An 18,837-nucleotide genomic window follows, 5' to 3' on the forward strand; every position below is an offset into this window, starting at 1 on the left:
GGGGGCATGACGGCGGCGTCGCTGTCGTCATCCTGGCGTGACACGGAGCAAATAAAAACCACATTTATTTTTGTTAAAAGTATCAAAAAACAAAGCAGGAATTATTTATCACGAAAAACAATAGCAGACTGGAATGCTCCCCCCACCCCCTTGGTGAAATTCCCAATTATACAGAAGAAGAAGGGATGAAATGTGATCGTCATTTCCGGTAAGTGCACATGGCAGTGCGCGATTTGAGACAACACTCCTCTGTCGAAATTTACGCACTATGCAAGACAGTACGTAGTGCACGAAGTGCACTTCTGTAAGTGCACTAACGTAAGTGCGCGATTTGAGACACAGCCTATGGCTTACCTTTATTGTTACATGGGTTGCTGAAGCTGGCCTGACCATGCGTCTTGAGATGACTTGTGATGTAGGCAGCGCTTAGCATTTTGCCACAGATGTTGCAGGTCACTTTGCCTTCATGCCTGATCATGTGGGAGCGAAGGCGGTCTTTGGTAGCAAAGGCGGAGGTACAGGCCTAGGACAAAAAAAGCAGTGAATATTGTTTTATTCTTTTAATTTATTTCTATTTTTAATAGTAACACAGAAGACTGAGTCATGACTCTTACCGTTACTTGGCACTTAAATGGCCTCTCTGAGGAATGGACATGCTTGACATGACAGCTTAGGTGATCGGGTCTGCAAGGTGAAATGAAGACAAGGAAGAAAAAAGGAAATCCTTCAGCTTTGGCTTTAGTAGTAACATCTTGTTGACGCAAAAGATTAAGGCTGTGTAATAGGCCAGAAAGATTTATCAATTTTTGATTTCCGGTTTCACTTACGAGACTTGATTTTGTGCTAACCGGTTGAATCAGCATGTGTCACTATGACACCTGGCAAATAAAAAAGTATGCTAGCAACCTGGGCTGATGCCATCAGGGCACAAAATCCATTATAAATCCATCGGTCACAAGTGTGGTTACACATTTCAAAACTCCATGCTGACAGTGTTTGCTGCAATATTATATAATGGTGAGGCAAACATGGTCAGGGTGCGTTTAACGTTACACTTCCTCTTAGACAAGCACAGCAGCATTCTCTATTCCCTAGTGATAGACTTACATACTAAAGGTTGTAGGCAAGTTAAGGCAACTTTATTGCTGTAGCCAAATTAACTGTACTAATAAACTGGAGAAACATTTATCAGTCTTGTTGTTTACCCTCTCCGCAGCAGTCTCCTCTACTCCATATTTCTATAACAAGATGAATGTTCTCTTTGTTTCCGTGCCCTCATTCATTACCTGTACTTATGGACTGCATCGTTTTAAATGGAACTGAACGCTCCGCTGTGAAGCTAGCGCTAACAGGATCTCCTGGTGATCATGCTGCTCTGGGGGAACGGCTGAGAAGCCGACAGGTACAGAGCTCCGCCGGAACTCTGACTGCTGTCCGCGCAGCCATATGAAAGAATCAGTATTAAATTGAGACAGTTTCATGACGGGTTAAAAACGTAGTCGCGTTAAATAGTAGTACTGCTGTGATTAGTTGACGGCAATTTTCTTTTTAGTAAGCATGTCGTTTTACTATTGACCACCTTTTTATTTTTGGTCTCCCGTCACTAATTGCTTACTCTAATTCTCCTTAAGAACCCTAAGGCCATTTTTACAATTTATTGTCTGTCTAGATTTATTTTATAAAAAAGCTTGTAAAACATCAACCCTGTTTACAGGGTTTACAGTCAAAATATGAACATCATTTTTTTTATGACAAAATAAGTTATTGGTATAAATGCATTGGAATGCAGTGAGGTCACTTGAATGTTAAAAATGGTTGCAGGACCTTAAAGACAAATAAATAAATAAAACGGAACATGAATCTTTCAGAAACGTATTGATATTACAGACAGAGCAATAAAACCTAAGCCATTTTACTCCCTAAAACACTTCTCGTATGTCTTGGGAGTGAAAATGTGAAGAAATAATCATTATAACTTATATAGTTGACAAAATACATACATTTTTACAAAGAAAGTCCAGGCGCTTTTGCCCTCATGACATTTACAGTGCCTTGCGAAAGTATTTGGCCCCCTTGAACTTTTCAACCTTTTGACACATTTCAGTCTTCAAACATAAAGATATACAATTTTTTATTTTTTGTGAAGAATCACCAACAAGTGGGACACAATTGTGAAGTGGAACGAAATCTATTGGATATTTTAAACTTTTTTAGCAAATAAAAAACAGAAAAGTGGTGCGTGCAAAATTATTTGGCCCCCTTGCATTAATACTTTGTAGAGCCACCTTTTGCTGCGATTACAGCTGCAAGTCGCTTGGGGTATGTCTCTATCAGTTTTGCACATCGAGAGACTGAAATTCTTGCCCATTCTTCCTTGCAAAACAGCTCGAGCTCAGTGAGGTTGGATGGAGAGCATTTGTGAACAGCAGTTTTCACTTCTTTCCACAGATTCTCGATTGGATTCAGGTCTGGATTTTGACTTGGCCATTCTAACACCTGGATACGTTTATTTGTGAACCATTCCTTTGTAGATTTTGCTGTATGTTTGGGATCATTGGAAGATGTTGGAAGATAAATCTCCGTCCCAATTTCAGGTATTTTGCAGACTTTAACAGGTTTTCATCCAGAATGGTCCTGTATTTGGCTGCATCCATCTTCCCTGTCCCTGCTGAAGAAAGGCAGGCCCAAACCATGATGCTGCCACCACCATGTTTGACAGTGGGGATGGTGTGTTGAGGGTGATGAGCTGTGTTGCTTTTACGCCAAACATATCGTTTGCATTGTGGCAAAAAAGTTCGATTTTGGTTTCATGTGACCAGAACACCTTCCTTCTTGTTTGGTGTGTCTCCCAGGTGGCTTGTGGCAAACTTTAGACAAGACTTTTTGTGGATATCTTTGAGAAATGGCTTTCTTCTTGCCACTCTTCCATGAAGGCCAGATTTGTGCAGTGTAAAAATGATTGTTGTCCTATGGACAGACTCTCCCACCACAGCTGTAGTTCTCTGCAGTTCATCCAGAGTGATCATGGGCCTCTTGCATGCATCTCTGATCAGTCTTCTCCTTGTCTGAGCTGAAAGTTTACAGGGACTGCCAGGTCTTGGTTGATTTGCAGTGTTTAAAGCTTGGGAAATCTTTTTGTATGTAAATCCGGCTTTAAACTTCTCCATAACAGCATTACGGACCTGCCTAGTGTGTTCCTTGGTCTTCATGATGCTCTCTGCGCTTTCAACAGAACCCTGAGACTATCACAGAGCAGGTGCATTTATACAGAGACTTGCTCACACACAGGTGGATTCTATTTATCACCATCAGTCATTTAGGACAACATTGGATCATTCAGAGATCCTCGCTGAACTTCTGGAGTGAGTTTGCTGCACTGAAAGTAAAGGGGCCAAATAATTTTGCACGCACCACTTTTCAGTTTTTTATTTGCTAAAAAAGTTTTAAATATCCAATAGATTTCGTTCCACTTCACAATTGTGTCCCACTTGTTGGTGATTCTTCACAAAAAAATATTTTTTATATATCTTTATGTTTCAAGCCTGAAATGTGTCAAAAGGTTAAAAAGTTCAAGGGGGCCGAATACTTTTGCAAAGCACTGTACTTTTGCCAATAATCAACATAATAATGTCATATCTATTGATATTACACCCACAGCAATGCTACACAAATATTTGTGTGTCTAAAACAGTTGTCCTATATGCAAAAATAAACATAATAAACCTAATAACTCATATAAAGCACATACTATTTTACATTTCTTCAAAAAAGGCCCAAATATATAATATAAATATATGCCAAATCTCAAACCAGTGAGGCCATTATCCTCTATAAAACTGTAGATATCTATCTTTTGCACTATAGCATCTTTGATCACATCCTAGCCAGTTTGACTGGGAGTGGTGCTGTTTTTGCTCGAGAGCGAGTCTCTCGGTCTCAGAGGGTTAATCTGCTATCCTCTTTCTTTCCCCTCTCCCACCTTCACTAGTTTGATATGAAAAATGACAGAGGCAGGTGAGTCCTTCAAATCAAGTTGGAGAATTTGCACTAGACCAAAAGCTTGTATGTAAGTATGGGAGTATTTCAGGCCAACTGGTAACAAAAGAGTGTTCTCTACGTTCAATCTAACTTCACTTGCTAATCACGGGAGCACAAACACAATGCATGAGGACCTAAAAACGAAACACACAGGAGTTGTTGAAGATGTGCCCACAGAAAAGGAATAGACAATGCAAGTATGTGTTTATTAATGAAATAGTGAGCTAGTCTGTACTGTTAACTCTTGACCAACTTTGGATGTTAAACAGGCTACTTTGACTATAATGTTTTTAAACTAAGCTTACCACGGTAGAAATGTTGACGTAATAGACTTTTTTCTTTATCTTTTTTAATTTCAAGTAATGTGGGTGGCCCAGAATGTAAGTTAAAACTATTCTGTAGCTTGCTAAACTGGGGTTTACTGCCTTGTTATATTCAATAAGTTGTGTTCTGCTACAATGTGAAAGTTCAGCCCATGTTACTACGTGACGTTAATTTGTGTGTGTGTATATATATATATATATATATATATATATATATATAAATTATCTATCAATCTATTCAAGGCGATTATATATATATATATAAATAAATCGCCTTGTTAATGTTGCTGTGTTTCTTACTCCATAGCTGATAGATGTGCAGATTGTTTAATATTACTTGTGAAGCCGCATGTTGATATTCAGGTTGTTATGGCAATTTGCTAGCAAGGTGCAATCCCCAGTAAACAGACTAGCCTGTGGAGCCACGTGCTTAGCAATTAAAGGTGTATTACACTGTTTGCTCCGTTATGGATGTGTGTGCTGTAATAGATGGAGCAATATGTTACACTTATGTTAATTATTACAGAGAAATAAATGTAATTCTTAATATTGCTTCTTGTTATTTTCTGGTTCATAGTAGGTCAGATGCTTATTAATGTGCATTATCATTTGCATATGTCAGAACCACATCCAACTTCACATGTATAGTCAAATACAACTTCATAGTTAACTTTATGTTCCACTTTTACTTCAGTACAAATGTTCATTAAGTTTTTAGTACTTTTACATTTTTACTGTGCTGCATCTTTACAATTATAAAAATTTTACAAATCATTCCAAACCCACATTATCACTGCCAGAGCGGTAGATAGCTCTTTCACCGGGTTTGATGAAGCTGGTTCATCAATGAAACAATTAATACTTATAAGAATGTAAATGGACTGTATATAGTTTTTTTTTTAGTCTAAACCGCTACTCAAAACGCTTTTAGATAGTACAAGAACAATTCACACACATACATTTTGGCTGAGGCTGCCGTACAATGTGCCACCTGCTCATCAGATAAACATATACACTCCGATAAACAAACTCAGTGTTCAGTGTCTTCGAAATGGGACGGCAGGGCCAGGGATCGATCAGAAACGCCACGTTCAATTTTGAGATATCGTGGCAATGAGGCCGCCCCGGCCCTACACCCCTGGTCCATGCGTTCATTTGTCAAAATGAAAGACAATTCATATAAAATGAAGTGCCTACTCTGCCTCCTGAGAGATTGTGAAATAATAGCCTTAAAAAATTCACCATGGAATTTGCAGAAGCATATCAAGGTAAGTTACAAATATAGTACACAAATGGCACAGCAGCTTGAGATATGTGTAAGCGCTAGCTAACTAGCTACCAGCCTACGGTGTTGTACATTCCTGTCCGTGTACTGCTGCTACAGACAAAAGAATTGGGAGTGTCCTTAGGCTAAACATTTGAAATTATATAGACAATATAATATTAAAAATGTTGACTGCTTTCTTTAATAACTAGATGACACAATATTTGTACTTTTACTTTCAGTCTTTGAGTTGTACATTTTAAAATAAACTACTTGCAATACTTAAGTACAAAAAATGTTGAATACCTTACTACTTCCAGTTAAGTGTGGTGCGTAAAAAGCACTTCAACTTCTACTCAATTTTATACCGTCAGACTCAGACTTGAGTGGACGTACTAAGGTATTCAACATTTTTTTGTACTTAAGCAGAGTGGGCAGAAATGCAACGCTACCAAGCCACGGCCAAGAGACGTATAGTGGAATTTTTCGAGAGGTACACGTCAGGCTAAGGCATAGGGTCCGTGTCTCCAGGTACCTACGTACGCAGTTACAGCATCGGTTTAACGCGGAAGTATAAATTGTGCTTTACAGTCATCTCTGTGTGTTGCTATGGTTATTATACACAAACCAACCAGCCAAAAGTTTAAGTGAGTCCTCTACCTCTGTGAGGCTGAGGTAGAGATTGGAGTTGGGCGGTATCCTAGATTTCTATATCGTCAAACCTCCTCACTATTTTACGGTATTATCATGACTAATGAAAAATTATGATGTAAGGCTCAAATGGTGTCACCAAACGGTTGGCTTGTGCCTACACCGTTCAGAAACTGAATAACAAACACTAGTAGTGAAACACCTCTCCCTTCTCATTAGATCAGAACCCAAAATGCTGCCAAGCTGCATAGTCGAGTTCTCCTTCGAGACCAGGTCCCTCGGTCTCTCCATCTATCTCTCTCACACACTATCACAAGATGACAACCACACATAAGTATTTTTAGGCAATAAATAAATTATATTTTATATATTATCCTTGTCTCCTATTTAAGTGCAATGCATTTTTTTTAAATGACTGTACTGAAACAAATACCGTTGCTATATTTAAGACTCCGGCATACCATCCATACCTTCCAACCCTAGTCTGTAGTCCTTTATACATGTCTGACTGGAGTACACATGAGGACCCTCAACAAGTGGTGTCGTTACATGCCATCTTCTGCTATACCCCATTCACGTAGTGTCAGTTTTTCATTATGAAGTTTAAACCTGCAATTTATTTGCGTTTCACATGTATGCATGAATTGTGTTGGTCTGTTACTGTAACTGTAACATTACAGTTTTTTTGGATCAACATAATGTAGAAAGCCTTTCACTTCATAATGTTTTGTATCCAAAACATTTTTGTATTATTGTACAAACTAGCAGTATAAGCAGTAGCCTATATAAGGCAATCCTACATTTTTTACATGAGAGTAAAATATGCTCCTTGGGGGAAAAACTTGACCATAAGCACTGTTCATAGGCCTGATAAAAAACTGGCCTTTAGGGTCAAGTCTATTCTATCCCAGTGTCCCGGATGTGGAGGGCCCCTTACTGGAATACTGCATACAATGACATTCCATTATACTTTGTATTTAAAATTGTTACCTGCACACCAGAATTTTGTGATTTCCTGTAATAAATCTAGCCATTTTTACAATAAATTGACGACTGGCTGCTGTGGCTCAGTGGTAGAGCGGTTGCCTGCCAATCGGAAGGTTGGTGGCCCTGCAGTCCCATGTAGAAGTGTCCTGCGCATCGGAGTGTGAATGTGTGTGAGTGTATATCCGATGAGCAGGTGGCACCTTGTACGGTAGACTCGGCCACAGTGTATGAATGTGTGTGAATGGTGAATGTTTCCTGTATGATGTAAAAGTGCTTTGAGTAGTCGTAAACCCTCTGAGCCCTAAGGCCATTTTTACAGTTTATTGTCCATCTGGATGTATTTTATAAAAAAGCTTGTAAAACATCAACCCTGTGGTCTACAGTCAAGATATGAACATCATTTTCTTTTAGGACAAACTGGGTTATAAGAATATTTGGGTTGCGGTGAGGTCACTTGCATGTTAAAAATGGTTGTAGGGCCTTAAAGACAAATAAATAAATAAAACAAACATGAATCTTCCAGATATCTATTGATATCCCAGACAGATAAGTAAAACCTAAGCCATTTTACTCTATACAACACTATTCCTATGTCTTGGGAGTCAAACTGTGAAGAAATAATCATTATAACTTATACAGTTGACAAAATACATATATTTTTTCCAAGAAAGTCAAGACGCTTTTGCTCTCATGACATTTACTTATGCCAATAACAACATATTAATGTCATATTTATTGATATTACACCCACAGCAATGCTACACAAGCAAATGCGTGTCTAAGTAGTGCGCCTCTTGGCCTTCCATAGAGCCTATTGGTCTTTTTGTCCCTTCTGGCCTTCTATACAAAAGGGTGACGTTGTATCCCATATATGGGCATACTGGTGCCTTTATTTCCGGAAACAGAGAGGAGAGACGGAGAAGCGAGCTAGCGGCAGAAAGAAGCCATAACGCGATGAATCATGGACATAAAGTGGATCAATCTTGGATGTAACAGTGTGGATTAAAAGCCCAAAGAGGCTGGAAGTTCCAGGCTTAATTGAAAACCACCTATAGAGGCTAGAAAGACCCGGATGAGACCTCCGTAACCGCTAACTTGTCAGGTTTTAGACGCAACCGGTGGTAAGTCAATAGCTTGTATGGTTTAAAAATGATTAAACTGTGAATCAGAGGTGCTTTTTTACTTGTGGGCGAGTGTCTCGGGTACAGAGGGTTAAGACTAGAAAAGCGCTATATAAATACAGTAAATCTACATTTAAAAAAAACGTATTAGGATCTCCAAACCACAGATTAAAAACTTTAAAGAGCAAATAAAGATCTATAACAAAATTAAAGCTGCAGGCAGCGTTGGACAGGCCCTTGCACCTTCGTTGTCGGGCTTATTGGCGGACTTGCATTTGCGTGGCACTCAGGCACTGCAAATCGTCACCAATGAAAAGGGAACTCGGAGTTCAATGATACCTGAAAATAGTGTACAAGAAACAGGTCATTAGTTTTAAAAAAAGGGGCGTGGCTACAGCATATGGGGCGAGTCAAACCATCAACATTCAACAAGAAACTGCTGTGTTCAATGATATCTCACACAAGACAGAAGTTGGACAGAAAGTTTTGCTTTTAATAACTTTTCATCGGCCTTTAGATGACACAGACCGAATGTTAAGTTGATCTGATCAGATCTCAAGGAGGAGTTTTTTTAAAGTATGGCACTTTTACTTTTAGGCCTACTTCATATTGCCACTAGGGGAGCACTATGAATTTGAGATTTATCGGATGAAATCTCTAGACATGGCCAACTTCCTGTTGGGTTTTAGGGTATGGCTCCAATGACGTTTTTTCGCGTCTTGACATGATTCATACGTGTACCCAGTTTTGTTAGTCTACGTTAAACGTACTGCAGGAGCTTACTTTTTTTATTTTGTAGGGAGCAATTTTTGTGCACCTAAGTCCAAAACCCATAAAATACATACATTTTCACCAGACTTGTGTGACCGTCAATTTTGGTGAATTTTTGAGTATGTTGAGCAAAAGGCAAGAAAAGGCAATTAATTTCCAGGAAAATTAATTTCTTCAGTTTCTATAGGGCCTTAGCCACAGTCGTCGCTCAGGCCTTAATTATGAATTAGGCGAGCTATGAAAAGTATATATTTTTTTAATTTTTAGGACATACCACTCAGCCCTTTTTTTTACAGTGTATCATTTGATTTGGTAGGCATCTTAAATTTCATAAAATACAGTTAAAAAAATATGTTGACATACCTGGAGAAGCCTTTGCCACAGACAGAGCAAATGTAAGGCTTGTGAACTCCACCATCATGGGAGCGGACATGGTATGTCATGCGATCCTTCCTCTTGAATCTCTGCTGGCAGATGGGGCACTCAAACGGCTTCTCATCAGAGTGTGACAGCTTGTGGCGGTTGAGGTGGTACACATCTCTGAAGGCCTTACCACACATGTCGCAACCATGATTCTTTTTCACTGGTTTGGGTGGCTTCTTAGGGATGCTCTGTTGGTGTTGCATTGGGGTCATGATGCTGGTGCCTGAGGATGTTGATGTTGTGGCTGTAGTCAGGATACCAGCAACTGTAGTAATGTATGAAGGAGTTCCGCGATTCTCACGTGGTACAGTGGATATGAGTGGCACCATGGTGGGGGCGGGTTGTGTCTTCTTAGGCCGCGAAACCATCTTAATACCAGTATGGCAGGACTCGTGCCGTCGGAGGTGGTAGCTGTCCCGGAAAGCCTTGTTGCAGTAGCCACAGATAAAGGGGGTCTTTGATTTGGGCTCCTTTTTGACTATGGCAACTGGAGGCCCTCCACCTCCCCCAGTCCCACTAGCCACATTGTCTTTAAGAAGTTCTGCAGCACTGACAGGGGGTTTCTGGTCCAAGGGAATGGGCAGCACTGGTTTCTGATCAGGCGGCTCTGTTCCAGAACTGAGCAAAGGCAAGAGGCTGTTTCCGGCTACTTGGTGCTGGTGATGTAGAGCCTCATTGGACTGCTGTAAAGAGAAAATAGAATGATGTTAATAAACATCAGTGAACCAGATATGACATAGTGATGGCCACATGATGCCTTGTGAACCATTTTGTTTAATGAGGTCACCAGATGGCACTTTTGGTTTAAAGAAAAAGGTTAAAGGAATGGCAATTCAGTGTAATTTCAAAACACTGTTAAACAGAGAAAGCCATCTAACAGGCCCAGAGAAATAAAAATGGTTTACAAAGCTTCATGCAGCTTTATTTTGCCATTACTAGGGGAAAGGACCAACATAATGGGAAAGAGGAAGTGTTTCTGCTCCAGTGTAAAATATTAGCTATTAAAACAGCAGAAAAAACGTTTATATCTTGGTTTCAACAAACTTTTCTCTCAAGATCTAAAACACAATGGCACTTTCAGTGTTTCCCATACATTGATTTATCTGTGGCAGGCTGCCACAATATCAACATTTTGATTTTCTATTTTTTTACTTTTTAAAATGGGTCAAATTGTATTTCACTTTAGAGCTGCGCGTAGGACACTAATTTGCTCGTCTCTCTTTATTTACATTCATACCCGTCTGAATAGCCATGTGGCAGCCTTGTCTCCCTGCACACGTTGACTGCTTGGCCGCCGCATGCCTCTTACTTCGTTACTGTGTATCTACAAAAAAAGGCTTTCACAAATTCACCTGAAACTTCCAAACTGCACGTAAATCTGTTTCTTTCTGCCGTTGGTTTTCACATAGAACCTAACATTACGCTGCCAATGGTCACATTAACACGGTGCTGAGGAAGTTTGGCATGTTGCCCAAGATCCTCAGCAACTTCTACAGCTAAGTTTTTGAGAGCATCTTGACCAGCAGCATCACTGTGTGGTACGGCAGCACTACTGCTTTGAACCGCAAACGCAGAGAGTTGTGAAGACTGCAGGGATGATCACCAGGACTCCACTGGCCTCTTTGCAGAGCATCTACCACTGCACGGTTCACAGGAAAGCTGCCTCCATCCTTAAGGACGCCACCCATCCCCAGGACGGATTGTTCCTACTTCTACCCGAGGATGCGTGCAACGGAGCAACGCAAAGCGCTACGCGTTTCACACAGCAGGGCTGTGGAACCCTATTGTTTTCCTAGGGATTCTTCTCCTCAATTATTAATCATCATAATTTTTTTCTTTACGAAAAACTGCCACTGCAGCCTAAACCATAAATGTTGGCGGTGTGCCATTTTCAGGACTGGTCCAAAACTCTCCAAAGACCTCCGACGCACAAATTGACCCACGTACACCACTAGGAAGCCAGAGGATGCGTCCAACACAGTAACGCAAAGCACTCGCGGTTCACACAGCAGGGCTGTGGAACCCTATTGTTTTCCTAGGGATTCTTCTCCTCCATTGTTATTCATCATCATCATTTTCTTCTCCACGTAAAACCCCCGCCGCAGCCTAAACCGTACATGGTGGCGAAGTGCCATTTTCAGGACTTGTCCAAAACTTCACAAAGACCTCAGCCGCACAAATTGACCCACATCCACCACTAGGTGGCGCTATAGAGGAAAAAACACGTTTGGCCCCATAACAAACCGTACATCGGAAATTTAAAAAACATATATTCACGTGTTCCCGTGTTTCAGCCAAGACCTTTATGCGTGAAAAGTTGTGATTTATCGAAAACCAACTTTTTCTAACTCCTCCTAGACCGTGCTATGGATCTGCACCAAACTGGCGCTACAAATACAAAACGTTTATATCTCATGAACTGCTCATCCGATGGGTACCATCTAGGCCCACTGCTGAGGCGCCCCTTAGAGTGGGGTAATGATTGGTTCAAGTGGGCGTGGTCTATGGGCCCAGGTTTGGATTAACCACTTCCACTAAAGTGAATTACTTGGAATTAACAGGGTAGATGTACAATGGGTAGCTGACCTGAGGTACCGAATATCACACATGTGGACCACTAGGTGGCGCTGCAATTGCATCAAACGTGTTTCTTCCTATAACTCCCACATTTTAAATCAGACATAAAAAAAATCTTTAAATCCCTGTAATCCCTCTATTAAACAGAGTCTAGTGATATAGGCCATGCCTATTTTTGTTCACAACTATTTTCGCAATATCGTGAAAGGTGCAAAACCAACTCGTCCTAGGCCTTGCGGCAGATCTGCACAAAACCTGGTTTGTAGCATCTCCAGATGGCCCTGACAAACATTTGTACAAAGATTTTTGCTACATTAACGTATGCGCATTTGACGCCCAAACTAATTTTCTGTAGCAAGCTACCAACCACATATCACATTTTGTTTGTTGTTTGTTTGTGTTACATGAGCTAGAGTGGGTGATGTCCTCAACTAGAGTGAGAAGCTTTGAAATCATCTTAGTTCCTTCTCTATAACTTGCTCCCACAGCAACAATTGTTACTTGTCATACATGATTTATGTGAAGACCTATGCATTCTTGTCTAGTGCTCATTTATGCAATATGAGTTATACATTTGGCTCGGTGAGCTTCCAAATAAGATTTCCAAATCTTCCTCCATTTGCTGCCCATGTAAACATCCTCCACATTTCAGAGCAAAACGCAGAGCAAACCACTTTTTTGAATTGGTGATATGCCCATCCAGATTTACTCCACATACGGTAAACGTTCACTTTTTTCCGAGTCGACTATTAAACGAACAACTCCACCAAAAACTGCACTGGGGAGATGGCTCTGAAACGCAGAAACCCAAATCACAGTAAGAAATAAATAACTAAGGCTAACATGAACAGGATAGCTAGCTAACTGTTAGCGATCTCACAACGTGACTTTTTGTCCAAAGACGGCGTTATGGAGAGTGATACACAAGACTAGAAAAAGGCGTCGATGTAGTGTGTCGTTAGGATGGCTACAGTAAATAGGCTCCTGTTATCTTAACGATGTTCAACGTAATGCCTCAATATCTGAATGATTTCGACAAAGTGCATGAGGTTGTTATAATCGGATGGCCTGCGGCAGCACAATTCTTTTTTATACAAGCGTTACATTTTGAAAGATGCCCCAGTGATGCCCGCGTTACACCCACACACCCACACTCACACATCCACACACAGTAGAGGTGTGTTACGACCAGCAGCACATGCACACATCTGACTGGGAAAGTTAGCACTACGCTCATTACTGTAGGCTACAATAAAACCTAAAAGTAAATATGTATCAATACCACTCACGTGTCTACAGGCAAATCCATAGGAAGTGATATATTTCAATCTGATCTGTCTGGGCGGTCCACTCTCATCCACCGTGCTGTTTACACAAACACAGCTCTACTCTACTCTAAATAGCGCATAATGGCAAACAAGCTAAAACAAAAGCTGTTGTTTTTTAGTCTAACCGTTTCTTAGTTTGCTACAAATCTTGAAATTTGAACAAATAACTGTAAACTTAAGTGCTGGCTGAACCATCCTCTCCACTGGAGCATCTATAGATATTATAAGACCAAAACAAACCAACGTGGCTAGGCTACTTAATATGCACGTTTGGACAGACCTGCCCCAACAGCTAAAAAAAAAAAAAAATCCTAAAGGAAACACTGAACCATACTAAAATCCATACAAAAAAGTTACAATGTTAACATAAAGCTCACCTCTGTGCGCACGGCATGTCTCTTCCTATCTCCCATTAATTCACATAACACTAAGGCAATCAAAGTAAATTTGTTTGTTATGAATCATTGTCAAGTGTTAGGATCCTAATAAACACGCTGTTTTGTAATATAACGGTTCATGTGTCTTGTTGCACCCAAGATCTCATCTGAATAGGTCATTCAAAAAACTCTAGAATGTAGTTTAAAACGTTTACAGACAACTTAACATGTTAAGTTAGGTTTTATTTAGCAACCTATAATTCCAGTTAAAGAGAACGGGCATGGAGACAAAGAACGTGAACAGGCTCGGTTAGCAACAATAAGTTAAAGTTAGAGGTTAGCTCCGGTTAGTTCCAGTTAATCAAGTTATTAAGATCAGCTCAAGAGGAAGAGACTGGAAACAACCAGATTGAGTGATGACGTCCGTGGCGCTTTGACAACGATGTGGCTGCGGTGCTTTGCGGTTTATCAGTACAGTTGATATCCCATGGGAAGCCACAACACTACAAACAGCATGCTACTAACAGCCTCTGAGCCTGAAGTGTATCATTGACACTGTCACGCATGCTGTACTTTAGGGGGGAGGGGCTGGAGACCGCTTGTCTGTGTGCACTATAAAAATTACATAATTGATTGGGGAATTTTTTTCGGGAATTTTATCTACCTGGGCATCTACCTAAGTTTTATCTACCTAAGTTTCCAATTGACTGATGATAAAACGTATTGTTTAATTATGTTGTTAATAAAATGTTTTAAATTTAACAACGTACTGTCATTGCAAACAAAAGGTCAGATATTATATTGCATACAAGTCTAGTCTAAATATGGCACCGCAACCTCTGCTTTAAATAGCGCTCGGCATCGTTCAAAATCTTTTGATCTGGTGCCAATTTCAATACCTCAGTTTTGAAACCGGTTCCTAATGTTACTTTTATCGATACAATATGTTTTAAAATCTATTTCAACATCAACAAAAATACATTAAAACATAAAACTTTAATATTCCACCTTAATTGTGAATCAAAAGCAGTTACTAGCTAGCTAATGCTAGCCTGCTTAATGGTAAGTTACAATTAAAACTAACAAGACAGCTGCCGATGTTTGCATTTACAGTAAGCGAGCTGATAACGTTAAGTTAAGAGTCAAAACTCCGCAACAGTCAAAAATATCACTGACGGCCACTTAACTTGACTTAATTCTCTTCATCTACCATGGGACATAAGGCTGCAAAAAAGATCTCTTTGTTGCAATTAATCCACGGCAACATTCTGCGCATATCCCCATGACGCGCATATCCCCATGACGTGCATGTTGTCCAGCAACTCCTCCAACTTCTGGAAACACCAGCAAGCAGGGCCGCTTGTAACTTTTTTGGGGACCCTGTGTAAAACTTGTTTTGCATAGGGCCCCCACAAAGGGACAACTTCTTACGAAAAACCACCAGTTATTGTTTTCCACAAAGCCTTTGTGTCCTTTTCTTTTCAAATGAATTTAAATAAAAAAGTAAAAGAATGATCATATAATATTTTTAGGAGTTCGGAGTATTCGGCCTTCTTGGAGACCTTGAATTGAGTCCTTTATGGGGCTCCAGTAGGGGACTCCATAGTTCTGCTGGGGGACTTCAACGCACACGTGGGTGATGATGGAGGTACTTGGCGAGGCGTGATTGGGAGGAACAGCCTCCCTGATTGAAGCCAGAGTGGTTGTCTGTTGTTAGAATTCTGTGCTAGTCATGGACTGTCCATCACAAACACCATGTTCGAACATAGGGATGCTCAGAAGTGTACGTGGTACCAGAGCACCCTAGACCAAAGGTCAATGATCCATTTTATAATTGTTTCATCTGAGGCCGTATGTTTTGGACACTCGGGTGAAGAGAGGGGCAGAGCTTTCAACTGATCACCATCTGGTGGTGAGTTAGGTCACGGGGTGGGGGAAGACTCTGGACAGATCTGGTAAGCCCAAACGGGTAATGTGGGTAAATTGGGAACGTCTGGAGGAGGCCCCTGTCCGACGGACTTTCAACTCACACCTCCGGCGGAGCTTTTTGTGCATCCCTGTGGAGGCTGGGGGCATTGAACCTGAGTGGACAATGTTCAAAGTATCCATTGTTGAAGCTGCGGCGGCTGTGGTCTCAAGGGGCGGTAACCCACGAACACCCTGGTGGAAACCGGTGGTCAGGGAAGCCTTCCGACTGAAAAAGGAGTCTTTCCGGGATATGATATCCCGGAGGACTCCGGAGGCAATTGCAAGGTACCGACGGGCCGGAAGGGCCGCAGCCTCTGCCGTGACAGAGGCAAAGCAGCGGGTGTGGGAGAAGTTCGGTGAAGACATGGAGAAGGACTTTTGGTCGGCACCAAGTTGCTTCTGGAAAACCTTTCGCCACCTCAGGAGGGGGAAGCGGGGAATCATCCAAGCTGTATACAGTAAGGATGGGACGTTGTTGACCTCAACAGGGGAGGTAATAGAGCGCTGGAAGAAGCACTTTGAGGAACTCTTAAATCCAGCTGACACGCCGTCTGTGGTAGAGGCAGAGCTGGAGGATGATGGGGGATTGTCGTCAATTTCCCTGGTGGAAGTCGCTGAGGTAGTCAAACAACTCCACAGCAGCAAAGCCCCAGGGATTGATGAGAACCGTCCAGAAATGCTGAAAGCTCTGGGTGTGGAGGGGATGTCTTGGTTGACACGCCTCTTTAACATTGCGCGGAAGTCTGGGACGGTGCCTAAGGAGTGGCAGACCGGGGTGGTGGTTCCCCTCTTCAAAAAGAGGGAGCAGAGGGTGTGTGCCAATTACAGGGGTATCACACTTCTCAGACTCCCTGGTAAAGGAGTGGTAGACCGTGGTGGTGGTTCCCCTCTTCAAAAAGGGGGACCAGAGGGTGTGTGCCAATTACAATTAAATAGTAAAAGAAATAGTAATATTTTATAATATATATAACAAATAGTAATAATACTATTTTAAATAGTAAAAAAAAAACAGAAATAACATATACTTTTAACACCGCTCCCTCAACCACCAAAAAGACCGGCCAAATCGCCTTATGACAATATTTACATCATTTTGGTGATGATTTACATTCTGACCCTTTTGTTCAATTATTTTGACACTTACATACTGCTGTACAAATAATCCAATGTTAATAGGTAATAATGTTAAATAATTGATTTAAATAATGACCAAAATAATTATAATTCTTTTTTCATTATCGAGCACCCCTAACTTAAACCTATGTTCATGTCATGTAGGGAACTGCACTGTATATCGTTTATTGTCATTGCGATATCAACTGGCGCAATCAACGCATAGCGAAAGAAACTAGAGATTTGTAGTTTGCAGCTGTTGGCATGCATTGTCCAATTGGTCATGGAAGGTCCCCAATGGGATGGGACAAACAGAAGGTGGTGGCTTGTATGAACAACTGGACCAGGGAGAAACAGAGATTCACATTGTAACCTACTTTACAACAGATCAACTCAGATGTGATTGAGACAGCCTTTTTTTCTGTAATCACCATTGAGCACGGTTAAAGAACAAACAAGTCAGCCAGGAGGTTTGTTGTGTTCTGAGAGGGGGGAAAGATCCAGAGTGCTGCTTTTTGACTAGAGATGCACCAATCGACCGGCTAGTGACCGGAGTTGGCGGATTTTCAAGTAGCTGGCCTTGACAGACGATGACGTAAATAAATAACATTGTAAAGGCTACCATACACAATGCATAGAAATTATATATTCTAGAAAATATTCCAATAAAATTGGAAAATATTCCAAGAAAATAACAAACCCACTAGTAATTACTTTAACGCAGTGTGCCTACTGTAGCATGTAAATAATGCCCAAAAATGCAAATGTGAGCAAAGGTGTTACAACAATCACCATTATATCAAATCAAAACAATCAAAGATCAAAAACAGCCATATGTAATCTAGGCAGCAGGTGACGAACACAAACAAGAAAATCACCAACAACAAACTGACATCATAAGTTACACAAGTTCTCAAGGACGCATACACACGATTTCCACTGGGTAGTTATTCCTCGGACAGCAAGTCTGATATATGGGCATAACAGATTTTTAAATAACCAAATATCCATATCAGTATCTGCCTTAAAAATCCTTTATCGATCAGGCTGTACTAGCTACATTTTTACAGCGTGTCAGAGGTATACAGCGTCCACAAAATATTTCACTGGATCCGCGTGAGTGCGGATTTCATGTTGCCAATTTTATGTTGCGGATTTCATTGTGGTTTGTCACTTTGCCTAAGACTGAGTAACACATGTACGGTACTCGCCCTTTTGTGTATTTGGTGCCATGAGTGTGACGTCCTGTCACTGTTCCCGTTGCTCACCCTAATGGGGAGAGAGAGCAGATGACAGTTTGCTTGAGTTCGGTAGAGCAGACAGCTCTGCAGGGTTGCCAACTGTGCACCGCTGTTACGTGTACAAAGCAGAAACTCTGTGGTGCGTCTGCCCTTTTTCTGATACTGTGGCGGCAGCAATTCTGCCGTGGCGGAAACACTGCTCTTCCTTCATTTTGCTATCTGCGCCGTCAGTCTTGTGTCCACGGAAGAGCCAGCCTGTTGTGCGCTAGGAATAATCATCTGTGTGGAAACAGTGAGCCGTATATCAGTTCCATTGACTAAAAGCTATGAGGCAAAGAATTTTGCATCAAGGAATTTTAGTAATCAAATTATTAGTTACACAAGGAATCATTTCAGCCTTACCTATGAGGGAGATTTGTTTTCAGTCTGTCATGCACATTGCAATAAACAAACAAGGTGTTTAAATTAATCTAATAACTGATGCATTGCAATGTGGACACAACAATGTTTTCTCGATGCAGTGGCCGACCAAAATTGATTCTAAGGCAATTCAATTCAATTTTATTTATAGTATCAGTTCATAACCAGAGTTATCTCAAGACACTATACAGATAGACCACACTCCAGAATTTACAAGGACCCAACAGTTCTAGTA

The 18,837-nt window shown here is 40.9% G+C and overlaps 1 protein-coding gene across 3 annotated transcripts in view; it reads right to left on the bottom strand.

Moving 5' to 3' along the window:
• The window catches only part of LOC117941830 (vascular endothelial zinc finger 1-like), a 39,168-nt gene that overhangs the window by 14,454 nt on the left and 5,877 nt on the right, over window positions 1-18,837 (bottom strand). For all 3 annotated transcript variants that reach the window (XM_034866999.1, XM_034866998.1, XM_034866997.1), the window contains exons 2-4: window positions 9,519-10,261; window positions 615-684; window positions 355-523 (exon numbers count right to left, since the gene is read on the bottom strand). In XM_034866999.1, coding sequence (XP_034722890.1) covers window positions 355-523; window positions 615-684; window positions 9,519-10,261 — 982 coding nt within the window. The remainder of the gene's footprint in view (window positions 1-354; window positions 524-614; window positions 685-9,518; window positions 10,262-18,837) is intronic.

The sequence above is a fragment of the Etheostoma cragini genome, chromosome 3, assembly GCF_013103735.1.
Source record: "Etheostoma cragini isolate CJK2018 chromosome 3, CSU_Ecrag_1.0, whole genome shotgun sequence".
NCBI classification, from domain to species: Eukaryota; Metazoa; Chordata; class Actinopteri; order Perciformes; family Percidae; genus Etheostoma; species Etheostoma cragini.